At 35.5% G+C, this 27,623-nt stretch overlaps 1 protein-coding gene across 7 annotated transcripts in view; it reads right to left on the reverse strand.

Annotated features, from left to right (window-relative positions):
- Positions 1-27,623, reverse strand: part of RAB3IP (RAB3A interacting protein) — a 50,911-nt gene that overhangs the window by 12,286 nt on the left and 11,002 nt on the right. For 3 of the 7 annotated variants that reach the window (XM_065934644.1, XM_065934639.1, XM_065934642.1), the window contains exons 2-6: positions 22,731-23,006; positions 21,624-21,882; positions 8,712-8,807; positions 2,813-2,890; positions 1,569-1,772 (exon numbers count right to left, since the gene is read on the reverse strand). In XM_065934644.1, coding sequence (XP_065790716.1) covers positions 1,569-1,772; positions 2,813-2,890; positions 8,712-8,807; positions 21,624-21,882; positions 22,731-22,981 — 888 coding nt within the window. In that variant the 5' untranslated portion in view covers positions 22,982-23,006. Of the gene's footprint in view, positions 1-1,568; positions 1,773-2,812; positions 2,891-8,711; positions 8,808-20,528; positions 20,587-21,623; positions 21,883-22,730; positions 23,007-26,149; positions 26,231-27,623 lie in introns of those variants that run through there. The other 4 variants (XM_065934641.1, XM_065934640.1, XM_065934646.1 and 1 more) reach the window with 3 other exon arrangements.

Genomic DNA, 27,623 nt, shown 5'->3' on the forward strand with positions numbered 1-27,623 from the left:
TTTAAGAACTGACTCTGTCTGGAACTATACCAATAAGCACTTCACAAACATTTAATCCTCAAAGCTGGGCAAGATAAATATTATAACCTCCATCTATAGACAAGGAAACGAGGGTTTAGAGAGATAAAATAACTTGACCAAGGTTACCAAGCAAGAAACCAGTAAAAGCTCACATCTGAGTGACATGATCTCAAAGCCTTGCCTCACTGTGTGTGCATGCATGCACCTGTGTGCTCAGTGATTTCAGAACATACACTGTAAACGTCATGACTGAAGGCCCCCATCACATTTTCTATAGAAACATGGACATGTTCCATTTTCTGTCCAACTATTACATCTAAAATTTACACAGGCCAAATTTATGTGTTTCCTTTGTCTAATAAAATATATTGACAAGTTTTTCACAAAGTATTACAAGATATAGCCAAAAAGCAAAATGTTATATGCTGTCTATATGCATATTTTAAGGAATTTCATAAATACGAAACTTTAAAACGTTCCATGAGAAACATCTAAATTTTCTTAGTGTAAACAACAGGGAGGAAAGGGTACACACACTGAGAAACCACAGCAAAAATACAAGTTGTACCAAGCAATTAAAAATGCTATCAATACTGAAAGAAATCAGAATTAAAGTTATGACTAAAAATGCTTCTTAAATATTTAACAGAAACCAGTGTGAATTTTAATTTCATCACATTCAGATTTAACCAAGTATTGAACTTTTCTCTCACCAGCATCTTTTTTTTATAAATAACTAAACAATATGCAATTCAACTAAAATGAGCAACAAGTCTGGTTATTCAACTTAATAAACTCCTGGCTTCTATGTAAAAATCTAAACAAGCACAGCTTCTTAAAGATTAATGAGAGACTTGAATTCGACAATGTAAAATACAACTTTCAAGAAAAAAAATGGGAAAAGGCTGCTTGTTAATTAGTGATCAATCCCCTTGGACATTCTTTCTCAACACATGTAAGTAAAAACTATTTTACAATTACACAATTTTTACTCAAAACAACTCAGAGTATTAGCACATTATCTCAGCTATCCTCATAACATATCTTATAAAATTATAAGCTTACCATCAGTTCTATTTTTTGTTGCTTAATTATCTGAATTAACTCCAGGACTTCCTTACTGATATAAAATTGTTTCTCCCTGAATTTAAGTAAAAACAATGCACCATTCTTCAAGAAAATCACCTAATATTTTCATATATTTCTTATATTCATATTTTGCTAGAGCATGCAAGCAATAAATTTTGACTAGCCAGATCATTAAAGTCACCCACTCTCCTTTATACAACACACAACAGTTTGCTCCCTAAATGAAATATCGAGATTAAGAAACTTACCAAGTTTCCAGCAGGTACTCCAAGGTCAGCCAGGTAGAGAAGGGAACCGAAGAATCCCTGAAAGCAGCCAGCTCTAGACAAAGCCTCCCCCATCTTAATACTGAATATTTTGTACTAAAACTTTTGCTGGCAAAAATCATAACCAACACCTCAGTGATGAGAATTACTAAGTACCAACAGAGTCAGAGGGGACAGTCCTGGACGAGTTACCTCTTTGCAGTCTTTTACAATTGGCTGTATCACACTGAGGTCCTGATGACTGCCACTCATAGCACTGCTTGTACTTTTATTTCTTGTATGCCCCTTTTTAAAATGTGCCTTTCCACCTGGCAGAGGCTCTTGTGTAGGTGATGTTGGAGAACTGGACAATACAAGTGTCTTCAATGCCGCTACTTCAGCTTGAAGTACATCAATCTTGAAAAGAAATCATCATAGTCACATATACTGAATATGTTTTATAACAGATGCAGCTAAATGTTAACCATTTGGTTACTTTCAGAGATGAAACATAAGTTTAATGTGTATTTCCTGTGGAGTAATAAAAGACCCTGATGCTGGGAGGGGTTGGGGGCAGAAGGAGAAGGGGACGACAAAGGATGAGATGGCTGGATGGCATCACCAACTTGATGGACATGAGTTTGAGTGGACTCTGGGAGTTGGTAATGGACAGGGAGGCCTGGCGTGCTGCGGTTCATGGAGTCGCAAAGAGTCGGACACGACTAAGCGACTGAACTGAACTGAATAAGAGAAAAGTAAACTAAACGGTTTTTTTGGGAGGGCTTTTTAATTTTTAATCAGTTTTTTTTGATGTTCCCATACAGTCTGGATTCAGTTGCTATTCACAATGTCAGATGAAAATTTTAAAATTATCAAAATGTTTCACATTTCACTATGAGGATTTTCAGATGAGATCAGGTGTGTTCAGGGCGGTATGGCCATAGACATCACCAACTCAATGGACGTGAGTTTGAGCAAGCTCCAAGAGTTAGAGATGGACAGGGAAGCCTGGCATGCTACAGTCCATGGGGTCGCAAAGAGTCGGACACAACTGAGTCACTGAATGGATGTAAATTTTCAGAATCTTCATATTTAAAAAGAGCTTATGATTAGGTGCAGTTCATTTCTAAAATAGTAAATCTAGTAACATTTCAGTGCCTTTTTTAGTGAATTAAAAAATAACTGACTTTAAAATGTAATTATATAATCCTTTTGATAATATGTGTGATTCACAAAGCTTTAAATCATTTGCTTATAATATAAATGTACACCAAATGTTCACTATTAATTCTATGTAGTAGCTATTTTCTTCTTTATGGTGTCTTGTAGTTTTAAAAATCTTCTAAAGTAAGCACTACTTTTATAATCAGAACAAATCCAATAAACATCAAGGTATTTTTCAAACTGTAATTACTAGTTTCTTTATGTTTTATCCCATTAAAAGCAGTAAAACTTACTTTTCCTTGTGCTTCTTTCAGTTGTTTTTCTGCTGTTGCCTGCTTGACATTTGCTTCTCTCACCATCTTATGAGCTTCCTGCAAAAGTTAACATCTCATATTTTGGGAACAAAGTATTTAGCATTTGTTTCCAAAAATCTTTCAACAGGTGTCTATGATTGAAACAAAGATACACTAAGAAAATTTTGCCCAAAATTAAGTATTCAGTGTCAACAGCCAAAGAAGCAGCAAAGGTCATCAGGCAGATCAATTATTAGGAATAAAGAATAGGTACCTTATTTAGCATCTATTACCACAGAGGCAGGCAGGGTTAGTCTGATCATTCTAATTAATACTGTGTAAAGACTGCAAATGTTAAAGGAGGAAAAGTCATGATCGCATGTCAAATCCAACTTCTCTGCAGTTAGGTTTTTATAATTTGTATTCATATTACTCCACAGAGCAAAGACATACAGGAGAGGCAAGCAAAAATACTAACACATCAGTAATGCTGCAGTTTACAGGAGTAACAGCTGAGAAGCCTTAGAGCTTCCAATGAAAATACTCACAAATCGACATTAAATCTTGGTTTTGTGCAGAGCAATAGAAAAAGGTTGAGTTTATCCTAAGATCTTAATTTTTTAGTACCAAATATATGAAACTCTAGGTATTTAATTCTTCTTTATTCACACAACATTTATTCATGACATCTATTCCTGAGCTACCGTTCCAGGCGCTGATAATTCTTAAGGAGCTTACACTCTGAAGACATTCTAATAATCAAATAAAATATGAGTACAAATTCTGGATTTTATTCTAAATCCATTATGAAGCCTTGTGGCTTTTTAAGAAAGAGAATGACGTTATGTTATTTGTATTTTGAAAAGCTTTCTCTGCTGCCTATAAAATATGAAGGTGGACTGGAACAGTACAGAGGGTGCTTGCAACAATCCCCCAGGATGTGAGAGCATAGATCTTAGAACTTCAGTTTACTGTTCATGAGGAAGAGTGATGGAAGGCAGAAGGAAAGAAATCAGCTTCAGAGATGTTTAACAGTTTGACAAGAGAACCCTCACTCGGTCTGTCGACTGTTCAGGGAAGGGTGGAGGTTCTCCACGCCAGAGTTCCACGATGGCACTCCCATTTGTTCATTTGCTCTCAGAGTATGTAACGACATTGCACCTTGTGTGTGCCCTTGTATTATAATAAATTTACAGACATTATTTTAAATAAGACAAGCTTTACTATCAATGCTCATAATGAGATGAGATTAACTGTCAGAATATTCCATGCACCGTTATGCTGGCTATCCTGTGTCAAAGCCTGTAGGAGCTATCAAATTTAATAACGAGATAAGCATTTTTCTTTTAAAAATAACAAGTATTTCAGATGTGCTGAATTTGTACAAGTGGCTGTCATTAAAATACTACTTGACAGGTAGTTTTCAAATAATAAGTATATCTAATCTAATCCTTCAAGATAAGTGACATTTTAACTATGAATCCAGAAGTAACATGTGCTATGGAGAGAATATTTGTTTAATGTTTAGAATTGGATTCTGTTTTCATTAATGGCGGACCACGCACTTGGAACAAACTTCCTACAGAGAATAGTTTTTAAAAGCTGGACAAACTTTTTTTAAATGTTTTTGAAGGCATTAGAGAGCAACAAAATAGTTAAGAACCAGAAGACCAAGATCCAGAAGAAGTAAACTGAGGAAAGTGAGCTGAAACTTGGGGTGATTTGTCCCCTTAGAGATATAAGGGATATACTGAAGAGGTTTAAAATAAATATAACTGGAGTCCAAAAAGGAAAGAGAAAAGAGCTAGAATGAGGCAAGAGGAGTATCTAAAATGATAATTCATAGGATTTTAAAAACTGACAAAAGACATCAAAAGATATATGAGCTTGAGAACTTTTCTATCACTGTCATTCTGAAACCAAAAAATTATGTAAGTATCATCTACATAGGAAAGTCAGTAAACTTTCTAGAAAGGCCAGATAGTAAGTAGTTCAGAATTCTAAGCCATATGGTCTGTGTTGTAATGACTCAACTCTGCTGCTATAGTGTGAAGACGGCCACAGACAAAAAAACAATGAGTGTAGCCATTCCAATAAAAATTCATGGGCACTGAAATAAGAGTTTCATAAGAGTCTTCATATGTCACAAAATATTCCTCTTTTCGATTCTTTTTCCTCCTCTTACCATCTGAAAATGTAAAAACCAACCTTGGCTCATTAGGTTGCACAAAAGTATTTATAAGCCAGTTTTGGCCTGCAGGCTATAGTTTGCAGACCTGTGATCTATACAAACATTCATGTCCATATATTTACAAACGCTGAAGACAGAATTTTTTTCCTCTCTGGTTAGCAGTGATTCAAATTAAGTTGATTTTTTTTTTCTTTTTTAAAAATAATGTTTATTCACCATCTTCTGATTAGTTTTCAAAAACAATTTGTGGGCATTAGAGAAGACAAAAATTCACTAGAGAAAGTTATGGAAAAAGTTTCACAGAACTAGCAATGGGACTGAAAACTCAGTATCATGATTTACTACAGGAAAAGACATACTCGTTCCTTTCAGATGAGTATATCTGTGAGTTAACAGTAGCATTACATCTAAATTTTAAAAATGGAATTTAGACCATATCATCATCTGGATCATAAATTTAAAACAAGGTTTCAAAAGCAAGATAACATTCAATCACAATGTTCTCACTAAATAAATATACACATATACAATATGTTTTAGTGAGAATACTTTTGCATTATAAAAAATTTAAGTATTTTTATTATTTCATTATTTTTAAAACTTTTGTGTTTTATGTGTATGTAACATTATGATGGGTGTTAGTATATGTGCATAATTTATAAGTACATATGTCTTAGAACAGTGCCTAGTACATAGGGAATTCTTAATATCTTCATCATAATGAAGGTTCATGCTCAAATTTGTCTCTGTGACTTGAAAGAAATGGGAAGTGCCATTTATGACTTTCAACGTACTTAAAAGCAAGATCAAGGTCATGAATTTGAGTCCCAGCATTCTTAACTCTACTTATGATTTTCTTCACAGACAAAATAATTTGTGCAATATGTTCTTACAGCATTGTTGAGAGAAACTAAGCATATCAAAGACATTTACTAAAATTGGCTGAAAAAACATAAAATCATCTTAAGACTACATGTCTTTTTTTCCATGTTAAATGTAGACTACTTTGTAAAGCATTCTTTCAACTTATTTCATTTTATATTTTACATTACCTCAAAATCCATAATACTATAAGAAAAATATATATACACATACACACATATATACAACTTTATAATCTTGTATTTTTTGCTAAATACAAAGTGCAATTATATTCAAGATTATTCATCATATATAAATGCCTAATCTCAGTTTACAAGCTTACCAAAATTATATAAATTGAGTTTATTCAGAATAATCTTTAATTCTTAAAAAAAAAACTATTTACACATATACACAAAATGTAAGCAAAAATATTTTTTCATAAAACAATGGTAAACTGAGATCATGAAGGCACAATTGAGACCACAGAAAAATTTTCTCTCCTTTTTTCTAAACTCAGTAAGCAGTTGGTTTGAATACAGTTTTCTTCATTACTGAAATCATCTTTAATTAGTGTAGTTTCTTTCCCAGAAAGTACACACAGTTAAGGTTATTAGTCACTGTTAGGTCAGAGATAAATTAGGGACCCCAAAATTATGCTTTTTAGATAATTTTTTCATTCATTGCACAAACTGCACTTCTGGTGTTTCACATCCTGCTAGAGACAGGGCAAAGTTTCTGTCTGTTCTCCTACTTCACCTAACAAAATGACATGTACGTGCAGCTGGGGGAACTGAGTGGGGGCTAAAATTAAGGGCAGGCTGGTAGGAAACCAACATTAACATAAGCAGCATAATGTATTTGCTTTCTTATCTACTAACACTATATTATAAAATTTTCTTCTAACCAGAAGTTACTGAAAGAAATGCCTTATGTTTCTGTACACTCCTTCTACACATAAAAATGTAACATTACATAACTCCTGTTCCAGATCTGTGTATGTTAGTAGCTCAGTCATGTCCGACTGAGACCCCATGGACTACAGCCCACCAGGCTTCTCTGTCCATGGGATTTCCCAGGCAAGAATACTGGAGTGGGTTGCCATTCCCTTCTCCAGAGAATCTTTCTGACCAAGGGATCAAAGTCAGGTCTCTGGAATTGCAGGCGGATTCTTTGCCATCTGAGTTACCAGGAAAGCCCTCCATATCTTTAATTTCCCACTATTTCTAAGTTTAAATTTATCTTCCTATTATCTGTGATAACTAGCTAACTAAACAAACAAAAAAAGTTTTTAAACATTCATGAAAGAAAATCACCCCAAAAAAGACAAGTAAGAGAGCAAAGGGAGCAGAGGGGGGCATGGAAAGCCCACACTTCTGAAAATATCCTCTGCAATATTACTTATAACAATAAAAACTGTGGCATATACACTGGATAGATTATGATTTTCATGACACTGACTATGTAGTAACATGAAAAGATGTTATTTAAAGTACAAAATATATTAGGATTACAACTATGCAAGCAAATATGCATACCTAAAACTAAAAAGGATTCTGCATATACAAAAATAACAAAGGTGAAGAAACTTTTCCCCTAAAATCCATTTTTTCATTAAAAATTTTAAGAACAAATTTTCAGGGGAAAAAAGAAAATATTGGTAAAGTGATAATGACACTAGCCATTCTAGTAACACATCAATGTTTTTGATAAAGAACCTCTGAAGGCTCAAGATCTTAAAACCTAAAGGAGGTGTGCTAGGTAGTGGTTCTTAACCTAGAAAATAATATCCTCTCCCCACCCTCCACAAGGATACTTAAAAGTTGTCAAAATGATGAGGGAGTATTACTAGAATACTGGGGGCAACATCAAGCGTGATGGTTAATTCTGTGTGTCAACCTGACTGGGCCCCAGGTGCCCAGGCATTTTAGTTAAACATTCTGGATGTTTCTGTGAAGATGCTTCTGGATGAGCTACTATGTGAATTGGTAAAGTGAGTAAAGCAGATTGCCCTCCTCAATGTGGGTGTGGCTCATCCAATCAACTGAAGGCCTGTTAGAACAAAAAGGCTCATCCTCCAAAAGAAAGAGAGAATTCTTCCTGTTTTCAGACTTAAGTTGAAACACCAGTTCTTCCTGGGTCCCACGCCTGCCAGCCTTTGAACTAGAAACTAGAATTACATGATCAGCTCTCCTGGTTCTCTGGCCTCTGGACTGAGACTGGAACTACACCAATCAACTCTTCAGGGTCTCTAGTCTATCAACTCATCCTCCGGGTTCTGGACTTGCCAACCTCCTTACATAAGCCTCTTTCTACACATATATAGATATATGTATGCACAGACATGCATCCTATTGGTTCTGTTTCCTGGAAAGCCCTGATTAATACACCAAGGATGCTAATGTCCTACAATGTCAATGGCACCCCTACTGAGAAACACTGCTTGAATTGGGTAGAAATTTTGATCCTGTGGCAGGCTGGAGATAAAGGTAGGTGCCTTCTAATGTTCCTCAAATCATCCCCTTTCAGAAAACTACCTCAAAGGTTTTCCATCTGTGTTATGGAAGCATATAAAGTTACTTGAAAGCAGCCCCTAAACAGTTGGTAAAATCAAATTAAAATTTACCTCCTCTCTTTTCATTCACATTTTTAAACCACCTGATTCTAGTAGCCCATAGTTTTTTACATCATTTTAAGTTGTAGCCTCTATATTTCTTAAATATTTTTTAGAGGACTTACAAATATGCATGAAACTAAGCATATCTTTTTCAAGATTCCCTCAAAAAAAATTCTATCAATATATAAAAATTAAGACATTGCTCTTGACCAAGACATAAACAGACCAACCTCAAATAGACTAGCTGTGAGTTCCTCCAATTCCTGTCCAAGTTGATCTCGTACTTTAGAAAGCCTCTCACACTCTTCATCTTTTAACTTCAGTTCCTATGAGAAATTGATCATTTTATTTTTTTTAACTTCCAAAGTTTGATGTTAGACTCAGAAGACTATATAGTCTTTACTAATAAAATTATAAAATATTAATACTGCCCCCTCCTACAACATTCACACTGGAAGTTTTTATTTAGCACTTGCTATGTGGAAACAACCAGGCAAATCTAAAATTACAAATAATTCTACCTCACATATTAAATTTTCATAAAATATACAAAAATTAAGTATAACTATTCATTACCTGTGAAAATAAACAAAGAACTTCATTTTTTTCCCTTAACGTTGCTCTGAAAATATTTGTTTCCGTCAAGCAAGGAATTTCTTCAATTAACGCAGGTTTATTTCAATAAATGTTTAGTGAAGTTGTTTCATGTTTACCTTAACAATTGTTTACCTATAATTTCATGTACCATACTGCAATTAGTATAAAATGTCCATTAGGAGACTATACCCATTTAACACTGTGAGGCAAGCAATGTATATTACATTTAAAATCAAGAAGAATATTAATGACAAAAATCCTGTATTTATACATAACTCCTCAAAAGGTAATAAACAGATGCTAAAAAATTCCTTTATTAAGATGTTAAAATATGCAATTAAAAAATTTTATATGTAAATTTATCTTTCAAACTTAGAGATTAAAAAAAAATCCAAGCTCCCTATATATTGGCCACAGACACACTAATAAAATAATGAGTTAGTTGTGCTATAATTGTGGTGGCAGCATAGTTTCTGAATTCTCCAACAACTCCTAAAATCACTGCAGATAGTGACTGCAGTCATGAAATTAGAAGATGATTGCTTCTTGGCATGAAAGTTATAACAAACCTACACAGTGTGTTAAAAAGTAAAGACATCACTTTGCCAACAAAGGTTTGTATAGGCAAGGCTATGGTCTTTGCAGTAGTCATGTACAGATGTGAGAGCTGTACCATAAGGAAGGCAGAGCACTAAAGAATTGATGCTTTCAAACTGGTGCTGGAGAAGACGCTTGAAAGTCCCTTGCACAGCAAGGAGATCAAATCAGTTAACCTTAAGGGAAATAAACCCTGAATACTCTCTGGAAGGACTGGGGCTGAAGCTGAAATGCCAATACTTTGGCCACCTGATGTGAACAGTAGACTCATTGGCAAAGGCCCTGATACTGGGAAAGACTGAAGGCAGAAGAAGAGGGCAACAGAGGATGAGACAGTTGGATGGCATCACCGATTCAATAGACATGAACTTGGGCAAACTCCAAGAGATGGTGAGGGACAGGGAAGCCTGGTGCGCTGCAGTCCATGCGGTCATGAAGAGCAAGACATGACCTGGTGACTGAACAACTCCTCCTAAAAACCAAATATACCGAACGGGATATCAGAAGAACCCAATGACTACATCTTCAACAAAACCAACTAAAAGTGAATCCTCACAAATCGTAGACCCTGAGAAAACGTGATTACACTGCCCAGACCACAGAATCAGGAGTTATGTGGAAGGGAGCACCAGAAGTGAAAGCACTTCCATTCCCACAGAGTCCCAATATCCCCCCACCCCTCTGCTGGAGGCTTTAAGATTAGCAAGTGAATCTCCCTCACTTAGGTCTAGGTAATGCTTTTGTGCTGGGTCTCAGGGTGAGTCTGCATGTGAGTCTTTCAGATTGGAATCTCAGTTCCCTAGAGTTTTTGGGTCTCCTGGACATAAGCCCCATTGATTTTCAAAGTCAAATGTTTTGGGGCTTATCTCTCCACTGCAGGTCCCAGGGGTTGAATTGCCTAATGTGGGGGCACAAACCCCTTGGGAAATCCAATTCATTTAAACACGAAAGACAAAAAAAAGTTATGTGAAGTTACCATTATAAAAAAGTTAAACATAAAGCCAAGTCAGCTACAAAGTAAAGAAAATCAGATAGGTATCAAATTTCAACAGCATTTTATGCTAAAAAACAATGGAGTCACATTTTTAAGATACTCAAGGGGAAAAAAAATGTGAGTTGAGAATTTTATATCCAGTCAAAGTATCCTTCAAATGTAAGACCAGAGACTAAAAGTTATAAACCTGTCACACTTTAGAAACTGTATCTCCCATGAGCTTTCCAGAGTAATCAGGCAGTGAATGAGTTTCATATAATCAAGAAAAAGAAGGAGAAGCTTTAACATTAAGGACAGGGGATGAGAAACAAATGTATTTAACTGTAGAACTACAAATAAAAGATGAGGATACACAAGAATGAAAAGACAAGCCACAGACTGGGAGAAAATATTTGCAGAAGACATCTGATAAAGGACTGTTAGCCAAAATATACAAAGAATTCTTAAAACTTAACAGTAAGAAAACAATTTGATTAAAAAGTGTGCAGAAGATCTGAAACAACACCTTGTCCAAGTTATAGAGATGTCAAATGAGCACATGAAAAGATGTTCCATATTATATGTCATCAGGGAAATGCAAACAACATGATTCCACCACACACCTATCAGAATGACCAAAAAGCAGAACTACAGCAATACATACTGACAAGGATGGGAGACAACAGGAATTCTCACGCATTGCTTGGGGGAATACAAAATGGTACAGCCACTTTGGAAGACTTTCAGCAATTTTTTTGCAAAACCAAACATATTCTTACCACACAATCCAGTAATCATACTCCTTGGTATTTACCCAAAGGAACTGAAAACATATCCACACAAAAGCCTGCACATAGATGTTTACACATTCATAACTGCCAAACTTGGAAGCAACCCAATATGCTTCAGTTAAGTGAATGAATAATTAAACTGTGGTATATCTAAACAACAAACCATTACTCAGCATTAAAAGGAAATGAGCTCTCAAGCCATGAAAAGATATGGAGGAAAAGAAATGCATGACTAAATAAAAGAATCTAATCTTAAAAGGTTGCATGCTGTATGATTCCAACTATATGACCTTCTGAAAAAGGGAAAACTATGGAGACGGTAAAAAGATCAGTGGGCTGCCAGGTACTAAGAAGTAGGGAGGGATGAATAGGTAGAACATAAAGGATTTTTGCAATGCAGGAGAGCCAGGTTTGATTCCTGGGGCAGAAGATTCCCTGGAGAAGGAAACGGCAACCCACTTCCGTGTTCTTGCCTGGAGAATCCCACGGACAGAGTAACCTGACAGGCTACAGGCCATGGGGTTGCAAGAGTCGGACATGACTTTTCGAATAAACTACCACCACAGAGGATTTTTAAGACAGTGAAACTATTCATATGATACTAATGACAGATATACATCATTATGTTTTAGTCAAAACCCATAGAAACTAAACTAGAATTAAATGACAGAGGCAAAGGAAAGAAAGTTACTAGATAATTTTATAGTGTTGCTTATAGTAGGGAACAAAGTCAGTATCTAAAGAAAGGCTAAGAGAAATTCTTTGATTAAAGATAACAACTAGAATAGAAATCAAACCTTCTAAAATACAAAAAGGAAAAAAAGAAAAAAGAAAAAAAGGAAGAGAACGCAAAGAAAACATACACATAGTGAAAAGATTTGTATACACACAGAGTAGACATTTGAAAGCTATGTGACAGAAACAAGCCTAAATACAGCATTTTTCTCAATAAACATAAATGTGTGTAACTCACTTACTAAAAGAAAATGACTTTCAGACTGGCTAAAAGAGCAAAATCCATCTCTAGTCTCTATACAAGAGATACACCTAAAATAAGTAATTTAGACAGATTAAAAATAAAAGCCTGGGTAGAACTGTACTAAAAAATATAATACAAATAAAACCAAAATAGAGACCTCAATACTGATATCAGACACAAGGCAGAAGTCATTAAAGAAGATAAAAGAAACTTCATAATGCTAAAGACTACAACACAAAATGAAAACCATAAAATACTCTCAAATACAAAAGTAGATCTAATAGGAAGAAAGACATATTATGTTCTTGAATAGAAAGTAGGAAGTCATCATAAAGATGACAATTCTCCCTGCATTTTTAAATCTATAAATGCATAAATTTAATACCAGGTCATTCTGAACTCTAAAATTTCACAATTTTATAACTATATGTAAAACTGAGTCAATTCATTCAACATTTACTACTATATAGGTATTATGGTAACCCCTCAGGATACCAAGTAAGACACTGTTCTTTGAGAAGTTTCCAATCCTTAGAGTAAAACATATATCATTCACCAAAGTAAATTCTTGACTCGTTCCCTACCATCTACCACAGTAAACCTCATCCTGATATTAAAGACCCTCTACAACATGTGCTCACTTTCCCTTTTCAGAGTTATTACCCTTGATTCACACTCTAAAACTAGAGTTAAATTGTTCTGATTTGTTCCTGTTTCATTTCCCAATTTGATCTCACCCACCTGGACTGCCATAAACATTTGACTCTTTATGCTTCTAGATCCAACTCAATCTACCTATATGAACTCAAGTTTGTATTTCATATGAATACTTTTTAAAATGTCACTTGTACTTTTCATTATCAGTACCTTATACTGTAATACAGCTATATGAAATTAACTCCTTCAACAAACACTAATTTTGTGAACAATTCATCAGGTATTCATCAAGGGTCTGGAAAGAGAAAAGGAAGGAGGCCTGCTTCATGGTTGTCATAAAGCCATAGCCTGCTAACAGTGGCAAATATTTAAATAGATTCACAAGAAAAAGGAAACAGGAAACAAATATTTAAACAGATTCACAAGGAAAAGTCCTGATAAGGACTAGCATAGTGATATGCACATACCAGAGAAAGTAGGAGCTTGCCAAATGTAAAGACTAAAACTGTGTAAGCTACAGTAGCAAGACAGGGAACGGTTGATGCCATAGTTAGATAATGCCAGAAAATTCGGTTTATGGTGAGTCCTGAAAAACCTTGGCTAAGAAAGTGGAACTTAAAAAAAAAAAAAAAAGAATATCATCTCAAGGGCTATGGGAAGTCACTGGAGGATTTTAAACAGGATAGTGACAATCAGATTGCAATTCAAAACAGTAACTTATCAGTGTGCTAGATTTAAAAAAAAAATTAAGACAGGGAAAACAGTTAATTACTGCAATACTTTAGGCAACAGACACAAATTTACAGTAGCAATATTAGAGAAAAGAAACTTAAGAGACATTCAAAACAGAAAACCAGGACTCTATAAGTATACTCCATCTAAGTTAACACTATTCTGAAGATAAACATTTTATACATCAAGAGAGAAAAAATGCTGGCAATGAAACTATAATCTGATGGTTGTTTTCTTTTTTTTTTCCAGTTAGAATTTTCATTTTGTACTTTACAGGAAAAAGTCTTTTAAACTGATGGAGACACAAATTTTTATCATATGTCATTCTCTTTTGTACCTTTCTCTTTGTTTTGATGTCATATCATAGTGAGATCCTTTTAAGATTTTTAACCCAGTAATTCACAGTAACAAATAAAGCACTCAACTCGCATAAATTCCACTGACTTAATAACAACATGAACAGCTTTAAGCAAGTTCACGCACAAGCAGACAATGATAATTGTCGTGACTGCTGCTTAGCTGGGAGCAATTTTAAAACTCATACTGATTTCACAGATGTTAAAATGAGGGAAAATGTTCAATTCAGAATCAATGAAACATTACCACATATACATGTCTTTTTCCCCCAACTAGTAAACATCTTTACTGCTGCTGCCAAGTCACGTCAGTCGTGTCCGACTCTGTGCGACCCCACAGACGGCAGCCCACCAGGCTCCCGTCCCTGGGATTCTCCAGGCAAGAATACTGGAGTGGGTTGCCATATCTTTCTCCAGTGCATGAAAGTGAAAAGTGAAAGTGAAGTCACTCAGTCGTGTCCGACTCTTAGCAACCCCATGGACTGCAGCCCACCAGGCTCCTCCGTCCATGGGATTTACCAGGCAAGAATACTGGAGTGCGGTGCCATTGCCTTCTCCCAAACATCGTTACCAGTAAAGTCTAATTTATCTGTCCCTCTACAGGGCCTATTAAAACTTTAAGTACACTGGTTACTCAAGAAAGGTTTGTTCATTAAAGAACACAGTAAATGTTTATAAACAACCCTGGTCACAGTTAGCAGGGCCATGCCAAACATGGATTTGTAGAAGTATGTGTTTCGAATGACTTTCTCTGACTGCAAGCTATAATATTCCACTGAATTTTATTTTCTAAGTCATTTTCATTTTCTTTTAAGGAAGAATAATTGAAAGTTGAAAGTAATACCTTATACCAGTAGGTCTCACACCTTAGTGAATATAAGAATCAAAAGAATATAAGAATCAAAGAAAGAATATGTATACCAGAAACTAATAGAACACTGTGAATCAACGATACTTCAACTGAAAAAGGAAAAAAAAGAAGAATCAATAGGATAGTTTATTGAACATGCATATCCTCCAGCCTCAATACAATAATTCTTTTTTAACAGAATCTAGGGTGGACTCCAGGAATCTACATTTTAAAAAACACGTACTAAAACCCAACTTCTGCCGGAGGATTCCACCAAGAGCTGTTCTTCAGCAATGATCTATAGAAGGCCAGAAGAAAAGACTGGCCTACATCACAAGAAGTGAAGGACTACATCACTGTGTCAAGCGCATCTCTGCACTTGACGCTCAATCACCACACGTCTGGTCTCCCTGAGTACAGTACGGGTTTGTGCTGGTGAGTGGTTGCCCCAGCAATGACTACATTTCCCCGTCCATCACACATTTAAGTGTCAGCATGAAACTGGCTCACACCAAAGAAATATGAGTAAAAGTTAGGTGTATCACTTCTCAGGTGAAGTTTTTTAGAAGCAGGTGTGCTTTCTCCAACTTCTCTTTACCCTTCATCTCACTGGTTAGATACACATAATAAAACCCTAAAAGATCATAAAGATCCAAGATGGAAGAAACACAGATTCCTGAATTATTTCACAAAGAACTGCCTATGAACTATGAACACCTGCTTAAAAGTGTTAAGTGAATAAAAATGAACTTCTACCATGGTAAGTCACTAAAATATAGGGGTACCTCATAAGGAGCTGGCACATCCCTAACTAATATATTCTGTATGTCTACTTACACAACAGTGTAATGCATGCATATATTCATTTAATCAACAGAATGTGTTGAGAAGCTTTTATGTGCTCAAGATATAATCATGAGCAAAAACACATGTAATCCCAATCCTTGTGAAGCTCAAAATTACTGAAGTGTATGTGTAAGTGTAGACATCTACGTTGGGGTTAACTGGGATGGAGCAGAGCAACCAATACAAACAAACAAACAGAACTTAGCACTCTCAATCAAGATAGAATAACAGGGATCATATTCACCACCCTGCCTGACACAACTGAAAAACTGGAAAAAACATACGAAATGATTTCTCAGACACTGGATGCAGGCAAAAAAAAAGTGATCCTCCAGAAATGGGAGATAATAAAGCAAAGCCTATGAGTTGTTCCAGCTTATCACCTGAAGAGAAAACAGCATTAGTAGATATGGATTCAACGTTATTAAACTGTATTTCATATGTTTAAGAAGCTAAGACAAAGCACATTAAGTAAAATACTTAAAAGACCCAATCAAACTTTCAGTGATGAAGACTACATCTGTGATAATAATAATAATAATAATAATACACTGTGTAGAATTAACATATTAGATACTACAGGGGAGAAAAAGAATAGGGATACTGATGACACAGCAATAGAAATCATCCACAATTAAACAGAGAGAAAAAAAAAAAATTAAAAAAAAATGAATGAATAGAGCACCAGTGAGTTACGGGACTTAAAGCAGTCTAATGTGCATGTAACAGGGGTCCCAAAAGAAAGGAGAGATAGAGGAGATATGTAAATACGTTTGAAGAAGTAATGGCCAAATTTCCCAATTTCTATGAAAAAAACAAGCAACATACCCACTTAAGAAGATCAACAAATCCCAAGCTTAAGAAACCTGAAGAGGACTACAACAAGACACACCATAATCAAATCATTTGCAGCCAATGATAAAGAGAAATATCACATCACAGTACACAGAAACAAAAGTAAGGGTCAACAGTTGACTTCTCATGAGAAACAGTGCAAGCTAGACCATAATGCAGCAAGACCTTCAAAATAATGATACTGATAGAAAAAAATTATCAACCTAAAATGCTTTAGCTGGTGAAAATACATTTCAAAAACAAAGATGAAAAGAAGATCTTTCAAGATACACAATAGCTTAAAAAAAATTTATCAGTAGCATACAACAAAAAATGTTAAAGGATGCCCTTCAAGTAGAAGGAAAATGTTATTAGATGGAAATCTGGATCCACATAAAGGAATGAAAAGCACTAGAAATGGTAACCACATGGGTAAATACAAGGATTCTGGCAATTTAAATGGGCTTCCGAGGTGGCATTAGTCCGCCTGCCAATGCAGGTAGACAAAAGAAACACAGGTTCGATCCCTGGGTGGGGAAGATCCCCTGGAGGAGGGCACAGCAACCCACTCCAGTATTCTTGCCTGGAGAATCTCATGGACAGACGAGCCTGGTGGGCTGCAGTCCACAGGGTCGCAGAGAGTCAGACACAATTAAAGTGACTTAACATGCATAGCATGCATATGGATTTTTAAATCCCTTTAAAAACAACCAGTTGTTTAATGAAAACATAAGTTAAATGTATCCGGAAATTTAAAATATATGGAGAAGTAAAATATACGGTAATCATAGCATAAAAAGTGAAAGGCGGAGATAAAAGTACACTTGACCTCTGAACAAGATGGGTTTGAACTGCACATGTCCATTTTTTTTTTAATTTTATTTATTTATTTTTTCCCAGTGGGTTTTGTCATACATTGATATGAATCAGCCATAGAGTTACACGTATTCCCCATCCCGATCCCCCCTCCCACCTCCCTCTCCACCCGATTCCTCTGGGTCTTCCCAGTGCACCAGGCCCGAGCACTTGACTCATGCATCCCACCTGGGCTGGTAATCTGTTTCACCATAGATAATATACATGCTGTTCTTTCGAAACATCCCACCCTCACCTTCTCCCACAGAGTTCAAAAGTCTGCTCTGTACTTCCGTGTCTCTTTTTCTGTTTTGCATATAGGGTTATCGTTACCATCTTTCTAAATTCCATATATATGTGTTAGTATACTGTAATGTTCTTTATCTTTCTGGCTTACTTCACTCTGTATAATGGGCTCCAATTTCATCCATCTCATTAGAACTGATTCAAATGAATTCTTTTTAACGGCTGAGTAATATTCCATGGTGTATATGTACCACAGCTTCCTTATCCATTCATCTGCTGATGGGCATCTAGGCTGCTTCCATGTCCTGGCTATTATAAACAGTGCTGCGATGAACATTGGGGTGCACGTGTCTCTTTCAGATCTGGATTCCTCAGTGTGTATGCCCAGAAGTGGGATTGCTGGGTCATATGGCAGTTCTATTTCCAGTTTTTTAAGAAATCTCCACACTGCTTTCCATAGTGGCTGTACTAGTTTGCATTCCCACCAACAGTTTAAGAGGGTTCCCTTTTCTCCACACCCTCTCCAGCATTTATTGCTTGTAGACTTTTGGATAGCAGCCATCCTGACTGGCGTGTAATGGTACCTCATTGTGGTTTTGATTTGCATTTCTCTGATAATGAGTGATGAGCATCTTTTCATGTGTTTGTTAGCCATCTGTATGTCTTCTTTGGAGAAATGTCTGTTTAGTTCTTTGGCCCATTTTTTTGATTGGGTCATTTATTTCTCTGGAATTGAGCTTCAGGAGTTGCTTGTATATTTTGGGGATTAATCCTTTGTCTGTTTCTTCATTTGCTATTATTTTCTCCCAATCTGAGGGCTGTCTTTTCACCTTACTTATAGTTTCCTTTGTTGTGCAAAAGCTTTTAATTTTCATTAGGTCCCATTTGTTTATTTTTGCTTTTATTTCCAATATTCTGGGAGGTGGGTCATAGAAGATCTTGCTGTGATTTATGTCGGAGAGTGTTTTGCCTATGTTCTCCTCTAGGAGTTTTATAGTTTCTGGTCTTACATTTAGATCTTTAATCCATTTTGAGTTTACTTTTGTGTATGGTGTTAGAAAGTGTTCTAGTTTCATTCTTTTACAAGTGGTTGACCAGTTTTCCCAGCACCACTTGTTAAAGAGGTTGTCTTTTTTCCATTGTATATCCTTGCCTCCTTTGTCAAAGATAAGGTGTCCATAGGTTCGTGGATTTATCTCTGGGCTTTCTATTCTGTTCCATTGATCTATATTTCTGTCTTTGTGCCAGTACCATACTGTCTTGATGACTGTGGCTTTGTAGTAGAGTCTGAAGTCAGGCAGGTTGATTCCTCCAGTTCCATTCTTCTTTCTCAAGATTACTTTGGCTATTCGAGGTTTTTTGTATTTCCATACAAATTGTGAAATTATTTGTTCTAGTTCTGTGAAAAATACCGTTGGTAGCTTGATAGGGATTGCATTGAATCTATAGATTGCTTTGGGTAGAATAGCCATTTTGACAATATTGATTCTTCCAATCCATGAACACGGTATGCACATGTCCATTTATATGTGGATTTTTTTCAATAAATACATACTACAGTACCACACAATCCATGACTGATTGACTCCAAGGGTGTGGAACTATGTATACAAAGGGCCGACTGGAAATTCAAATGCAGATTTTCAATCACAGGGGTCAGTGCCCCTACGTCCACATTGTCCACACGTCAACTATATTTTTATAAGTTCTTATATACAGGGTAGTATAATATCACTAGAAAGTAGAGGTTGATTAAAGATGCATACAATAAACCCTAAAGCAACCATGAAATTAGCAAAAAGACGACATATAACTGATAAGCCAAAAGAGCAAAGATGAAATCACAAAAATATATAGAATTAATCCAGAAGGCATAAAAGGGAAAAGGGGGAAAGAAACATGAGACGAACAGAAAACAAACAGAAAGTTGGCAAATTTAAACCAAACTATATCACGTTAAATGTAAACAGTCTAACACAAGCACACCAGTTAAAAGGCAGAGATTAGAAAGAATTATAAAAGAAAGATCTAATGGCGTGCAGCCTACAAGAAAACCCACTTTAAACAAGAAGACAAAAATAGGTTAAAAGGATGGAAAAATGGGAACTGTCTAGCCACTCTTAAAATCATCATCAAAATAAGAAGAATGACTAGTGACATAATTTTGATTCACATGTTGCTATAACTCAGGAAATATTTTCATATTCAACAGACCTTTACAAGGCTTAAGCTCTAAGTAAGTATCAATACTATCTTGAATTCTTCATAACAGAATTCACCATTTGCATGTGTTCACACATCATTATCATTTCAATTATGTCAACAGTACTTCTAAATATAACAACCTAAAAATTTCAAAACAAATTTTCAACTTGAGCTAAGAAATTAGCAACATATCCTGATGAATAAGTAACCACAATGTATTCTCAAACATGGATATATATGTTCAACAGTTCACTTCTATATAAATTGTGATTTCACTTAATATTCTGTACTAAGATAAGAGTCTGAGCCAGATGACATAGGCCAAATATAACCACATCTCACCACACCCCCTACCTTTGGGGAAAAGTTTAAAAGAATATTGATTTATCTTTCTGATATATTCAACCAAAAATGTTTTAACATCTCTTTATGGCCGTCTAACCATCAGGCATCCATTGAAGCATTTAGAGACATATACATTAGAAGCATTCAGAAGGATATAGAGACATATACACACCAGGCATTGTACCTTATTATGCTAGGCACCAGGGATACCAAAACCAGTGTTATACTCCTGAGAAACAAGTCTGTTGGGGGAGAAAATGGGAATATATACTTGTAAAATGTCATATGTGGAAATTATGTTGTAGAATGATTTCCCTATCTTCCCAACTTTCTAAATGTGAACTGGTCCATTTCACCTTAGTGTGAAATTTATATATGTAGAGCTGTTTGTATTATTCCTTTACTATACCTTTAATGTCTGCAGGGTCTGTAGTGATATCCCCTATTTCATTCTTGCTATTGTGTCTTCTATTCTTGTTTTTTTCAGTCTTGTTAGAGGTTTGTCAACGTTATTGATCTTTTTAAAGAACCAGCGCTTTGTTTTGTTCATTTTCTCTAATTTTTATGTAACCAGTTTCATTGTTTCTGCTTTTTATTATTTTCTTCCTTCTGCTTGCTTCTAGTTATATTTTGCTCATCTTTTTCTAGTTTCTTAAAGTGGGAGACTAAATTGTTGATTTGAAACTTTTCCTTCTCTCTAATGTATAAATACTTAGTGCTACAAATGTCCCTTTAAAGTTTAATTACAGACTCAGAATAAGAAAGAAATTTAGTCACAAATTTGGGAATATCAGAAATTTAAAAGATGAGCAAGTGAGAAATAAAACAAATTAGGAAGAAAGACAAATCTCCAAGTTAAGATACAGAAAACATTCAAATTCAGCTGAATAGCACAGCATTATTACTAAAACTATTCCTCAAAACATAATGACTTGGACCTAATGGCTTCAAGTAAATAATCACAAAATCAACCACGTGTAGAGAGAAAAAAAATCCACACACAGAATGTAACTCCCCAAATCTGCACTACAGAAAATGCAAGACAAGGAAAGGGAAAACAAAGAATTAAGAATCTCTTTTTTTCTGTTCGTATTCTTGGATAAGCTTCTTTACTATCGAGACCAATTCACAGATTTCTAAATGCTGCCCAACAGCAACTGAGAGTACGCATGTGCAAAAGAAAGGTGTAGAACTATAATGATTTCCCTTGAGTTGCCCCCATGGACAAATATTCATTCTGAATGTAACACATAGAAGAATAAAATATATTTTTGCTTACCCTCTGAGCTTTTGCAAGTTCTTCTTTTAATCTTTCATAGCCCTTTTCTCTGACTTCCAAAACAGATGGGCTTCGTAAGCGGGACAGACTATCAGTACTCAACCCAAAAATATCCTCACTGCCATCACAGGCCTCCGTTACAGTAGCACCCTGTAAAAACTCCCTCTCTGCACTACAGTTGTCCTTTCTCGTAGTTAATTTAAGTAACCCAGCTGTGACTCCAGAGGTAGAACAAGGTGCTGGATCTGTACCATGGATGCTGTAAAGGAGAGTTCAAACAAACATCAGCCTGTGCTCAAGCATTAACTGGCATAAACACACATGCCTGTAACTGCATTATCCAATGTGTTCACCACCAGAACTAATTCATAGTATGTCCAGGGCCAAAGCAACAACATCTCAAGTCCTTCACAGCCATATATGGCTAATGGCTATCATCTTAAACAGCACAGAGAATATTCTCATCATGCCACAAAGTTCTATTGGATAGTGATACTCTAGAACAGGGGTCTACAAACTAAATGTAGAATAAATCCAGCCTGCTACCTGTTCCCTGAAGGCCCACAAGCCAAAAATGATTTTTACATTTTCAAATGGTTCAAAATAATCAAAATAATAATATTTTGTGGCTCAAGAAAATTATATAAAATCCAAAATTCAAGGTTCACATACAAAGTTTTACTGGCGCTTATCCATTTACATACTGTCTATGACTACTTTTGGAGAAGGAAATGGCAACCCACTCCAGTATTCTTGCCTGGAGAATCCCATGGATGGAGAAGCCTGGCAGGCTATATAGTCCACGGGGTTGCAAAGACTTGGACACGACCGAATGACTTCACTTTTATGAGTACTTTCACACCTTAACAGTCATGGCCAGCAGTCGAAACAGACTGTGTAGCCCACAAAGTCTAAAATATTTGCTATTTGGCCCTTTACATAAAAAGTCTGAGACCCCTGCTCTTGACCATTAACATGCATTGCTCTTCATAAACAACCTTATATTATTCAAATTTTCTAAATTAATAAAACTTAAAATTAGTTAACCAAGCAAACTCCATTTGTTTAATACAATGCTCTAAAACAAGCATCTTGATTCTCTCCTACCTGCCACTGGATATTTCCGCACAATTTAAACGTCTGGGGGAGGAATACACAGGCTGTGTAGGAAGGTCAGAAACATCTAAGGCATTAGCTTGGATAGGGGTGGCGCACAAAGCGGAAGGATGTGGCCGGTAGATGACACTAGGTGAGGTAGTCTGCTCTTGAGTTCCCGGTTCATACACGGCAAGAAGGTCTGGAGAAGTAGGTGAAGCAAGGTTCACTTCATGGAAGCCTTCCAAGGGGTCATTAGCCATAGCAAAAGCCTCATCATAGAACAACCTACATTAAAAAGCAGAAAATTATTTTGAGATAATGACATTTAAAATTAAAGTAAGATGCATATTTATAGAATGTGTTTAACAGTCCATTATAAAATATAAAGTTAAACAGGAAAAAAACTATAGTCATTTAAAATTTAGTAAGTGACCTCGGAGCATAAATACCATAAAAGGCAAACAATCTGATTCAGAATAAACTTGAAAGTTAAGGATAACACTGTTACAGTAAGTAATTAATAAGTAACAATGAGGAATGAATAAAAACTTGCTTGATACTAACTTTGCTATCATATGTGACTTTGGTTAGAAAAAGAAGAGGCAGTAAAGACAGACAGATACACACACTCGGAATAAGACTAAGTTCAATGAATTATTCTGTTCCGCTTCAAAGAAAGTCACATATGACTGGATGACTCCGTGTTTTCTCTTCTTTTATTTTGAAATAATTTCAGGTTTACAAAAAGTTGCAGATATATATATATATATTTTTCACCCACATTATGAAACTGTTAACATTTAGAACCATTTGAGAATAGATCTTACGCATGATACCCATTACCCTTTAACATTTCAGTGTATATACCCTAAGTAAAACATCACCAAAATCAGGATGTTATTAACACTGATCACTATAACCATCTAAACAACAGGCCCCAATCAAAGTTCACTGATTATCCTAATGATGTTCTCAATAGCCCCAGGATCCAACCCAGGATAATGCATTACATTTCTCTAAGCCTTAAATTTTCTCTCTAATGGGATGAGAATGGGGATAATAATACTCCTTTCCTTCATCAGGTTGCAGTGAGGATTGAGGAAGAAAACCCATATAAAGTATTTAGTAATGTACTATGCATTTGGCCCAGACTACAGCTCAATAAACATGTTATCAGTCAGCCATTAACAGTAATATGTATGCTTCAGTTTCTCCATAAGTAAAAAATATTTCATAAACTATGCAACTATGTAACAAAATTTACATGAAAACTAAAAAGTATAACACTCAAGTTTTTCACTTGAAAAATATAAAGAAATCTTATAAGCTTTTATTGATTTCCCACTGCCTAAAGGATAAATTCTGAACTTGTTATTCTGAAAATCAAGGTCTTCTACAACGTGAACTCAATCTCTCTTGTCAATTGTTTCTTTATTACAACAGTACTTCGATAATCGTGACTAATACCTTCCCCAAACTTTGAAAAAAATCCCAAACACAAGCACTACTACAGCACATGATTTCATTATAAAATACAAAAAAAAAAAAAATTCATTAAACTGAAAAATTTTACTCTCTCATATTCTTAATAAAAAAAATGTTAAAAAAAAAAAATAAGACAAGTAGGGAACAACAAAGGCCACAGTAAAGTTGGGAAGGAAGGGAACTGACAAAATATTTATACACTCTCAAAATTACAGATTACTACATGTAATCTGTAATCAGGCCTTCAAAGACATACAGTCAGCCCTCCATATCCAGGGATTCCACATCCTCAGGTAGAAAAAATTCAGAATGAAAATTCCAGAAAGTTCCAAAAAATAAACTTGAATTTGCCACACACTGGCAACTATTTACACAGAATTTACATGGTATTAGTTATTATAGGATTATAAACAATGATTTTAAGTATATGGGAGGATGTGCATAGGATACATGTTGATACTGTGTCATTTTATATAAGGGACTTGAGCATCCGGGAATTCTGATATGGGGTGGGAGTGAGTCTGAAACCAACGCCCTGTGGGTTCTCAGGGACAACTGTATATGGACAACCAAAACTCTTAACTATTAAATCTGCAAATACCAAATTTCAAATCCAATGAATGTTTTCTTTATTGTTGTAAACAGTAATCTCAGTCCTTAAAATGAAACTAAACTTTGCTTTTTTACCCAAAATATTCACTATGCTAAAAGAAAGATCATATCAACAAGGAATTTAAAGTATTTAACGTTCAATTCTAATTTATTACATTTCCCCAAAATACTTTTTTCATTCGTTGTTCATAATACACACACACACCAAAGCAAACATCTAAACCTGAACATTTCATTTTCACGTGAATATAGTTTACCAATCAATTCACTCAACACAAGAAATGAGGTTTTCATTAAACACTGACATTTTATCAGGAACCATGATACTTTTTCTTTGATCTCATATACTCCTAATTCACCTCTATATACCTGAGAGGTTCACTGAATCATCATGGGAAAGCATTTGCATTTCCAGAAATGTAAAACAGCACAAACCCTATGGAGGAAAATTTGACAATATCCACAAAATGACACAGTCATTGAATCTACGACCCAGCATGCCCACTTGACAGGGCTTTATCCCAAACATAAATGGGAAAAATAAAAAAGAAAAGATATATTCATAAGGCCAATGGCATTAGCAAAAGACTGACTGAATGAACCAACATAGGTACATCCTCATCATGAAGCACTATACAGCTATAAAATAAATGAGCAATACCTAAATACTGCTGTGAAGGAAATCTGAGAATATGTTGACATTGAAAAACAAGCAGTTATATAATAAGATACCTTTTATATAAGAAAGGGGAAAATACAAATTTATATGTATATAATTATATATATTTCTGTGTACTTATATTTTAAAAATAGAAGGGTATACCAAGAATTAATTTTTTTAAAAGTTACCTTTAGGAAAAGGGCAAGAACAGGAAGAAGAGACAGGTGTAAAACCCAGACTTTTCCAAATGTACCCGACTTTGCAGATATGAATTTGAACTTGGAACCATGTACATAAGACAAAATTAGATTTTTTAAAAAAAATATTTAAAAATAAAAAATGAATCTAGCTCCATTTGGTACTTTATAACATTGAAAAGAACTATTTCAAATGATTTTAAAACACAGTAATAAAACTGTATATCCCCAGTGGCATATATTCTAAGAACAAAAGGAAATTAAAAAAATAATACTTTCAATAATCATATTAGTAATGTTGATACTGCTATTCTGACACTATTGTATAAGATTAAACAGTATCACTCAGAACTAAAATTTTCAGCATATAAGAAAAGAGACACAAACAGAAAATCAAGGAATTTAAAACTCTGAAGTCCTAGATTTGAATCAGAAATACCAGGAAAATCTCTTCTATTTATAAAAATGCCTACCTTTATCCACTGAAAAGGTGTAACAGCAGTAACCAACTCAGGAGCAATGAGTACCTCTTATGCCCAGAGCAGTATCATATCCTACCAAAAAAAAGAACAATGGGACCTCTGAAGAAGGGCTGATCCCAGGCCCGGAGCAGGAATATACAAAAGGATCTTGGAGCGTCCTGTTTTACCAGGAAGCAAGAAGGCTATCAAAGACTACTGGAGAGGTATCAAAAGGACTCCCACTAACCAAAGACGGGACAATCTGAGCATCAAAAAGGACAATTTCTGTTAAGAACAAACAAAAAAACCCAGTTTTAAGCTCAAGGTTTCATGATTATACTAAAAATAAACAAAAATAAATCTCACTTGACTCCTTTTGATCAGTGCCATGTAATCAAAACACTATTTTGAAAACTGGTAAAATAAAGAATCCAGTATTTATCCTGACTTTCCAATATATCAGAGAACTAAGAGTTTATGAGGAAAAGTCCTTCTTTTCAAAGAGTCCCGCTTAATAACTTTGTAATCTTAATGAAACAATGAATCTGCTACTGCTACTGCTAAGTCACTTCAGTCGTCCGACTCTGTGCGACCCCATCCCTGGGATTCTCCAGGCAAGAACACTGGAGTGGGTTGCTATTTCCTCCTCCACTGCATAAAAGTGAAAAGTGAAAGTGAAGTCCCTCAGTCATGTCCGACTCTTCGCGACCCCATGGACTGCAGCCTACCAGGCCCCTCTGTCCATGGGATTTTCCAGGCAAGATTACTGGAGTGGGGTGCCATTGCCTTCTCTGGGATTGAGTCTAGGCAACAATTATCAATAACTATTTAAACCCTAAGGTAAAATCTGGGGGACTTTATAATTAATGGATCAAAATGACAGTACTTGAACTCACTGATGACTTAATATCACGAAAAGGGAGAAAATCATAAATTATGAGAATTATGTGGTAAAACAGGGAATGAACACTAATACCATTCAAGTATTCTTGACTCCGTCCCCTAATAAAAAGAAAATGACCTCAATTCAATTAACCCTCTACGTGATTATCAGTTTGTAGGAAATATAGAGGACAGTATGTGCGGGCCCAGTCATGTCCAACTCTCTACAACGCCAGGAACTGCAGTCCACCAGGCTCCTCTGTCCATGGAATTTTCCAGGCAAGAATACTGGAGTGGGCTGCCATTTCCTACTCTAGGGATCTTCCCAAGTCAGGGATCAAACCTGAGTCTCCTGTGTCTTCTGCACTAGCACACCTTTACCACTGTGCCACCTGGGAAGTCCAACAGAGGGTAAGAGAACATATTAAAAATAGCACCATATGGACAAAAACAGCAAAATCCAGACTTTGGGAAACTCTACTGGATAAATCACCTGTTTTTTCAATAAACAAAAATGGGAGGAAAAAAGAATTTATAAAGAGACTTGAGACATAAAGAAATACAATGTGGGGGACCTTGTTTGAATTATCTGAATTAACCAACT

This window comes from Muntiacus reevesi, chromosome 4, assembly GCF_963930625.1.
Source record: "Muntiacus reevesi chromosome 4, mMunRee1.1, whole genome shotgun sequence".
In the NCBI taxonomy this organism is placed as follows: Eukaryota; Metazoa; Chordata; class Mammalia; order Artiodactyla; family Cervidae; genus Muntiacus; species Muntiacus reevesi.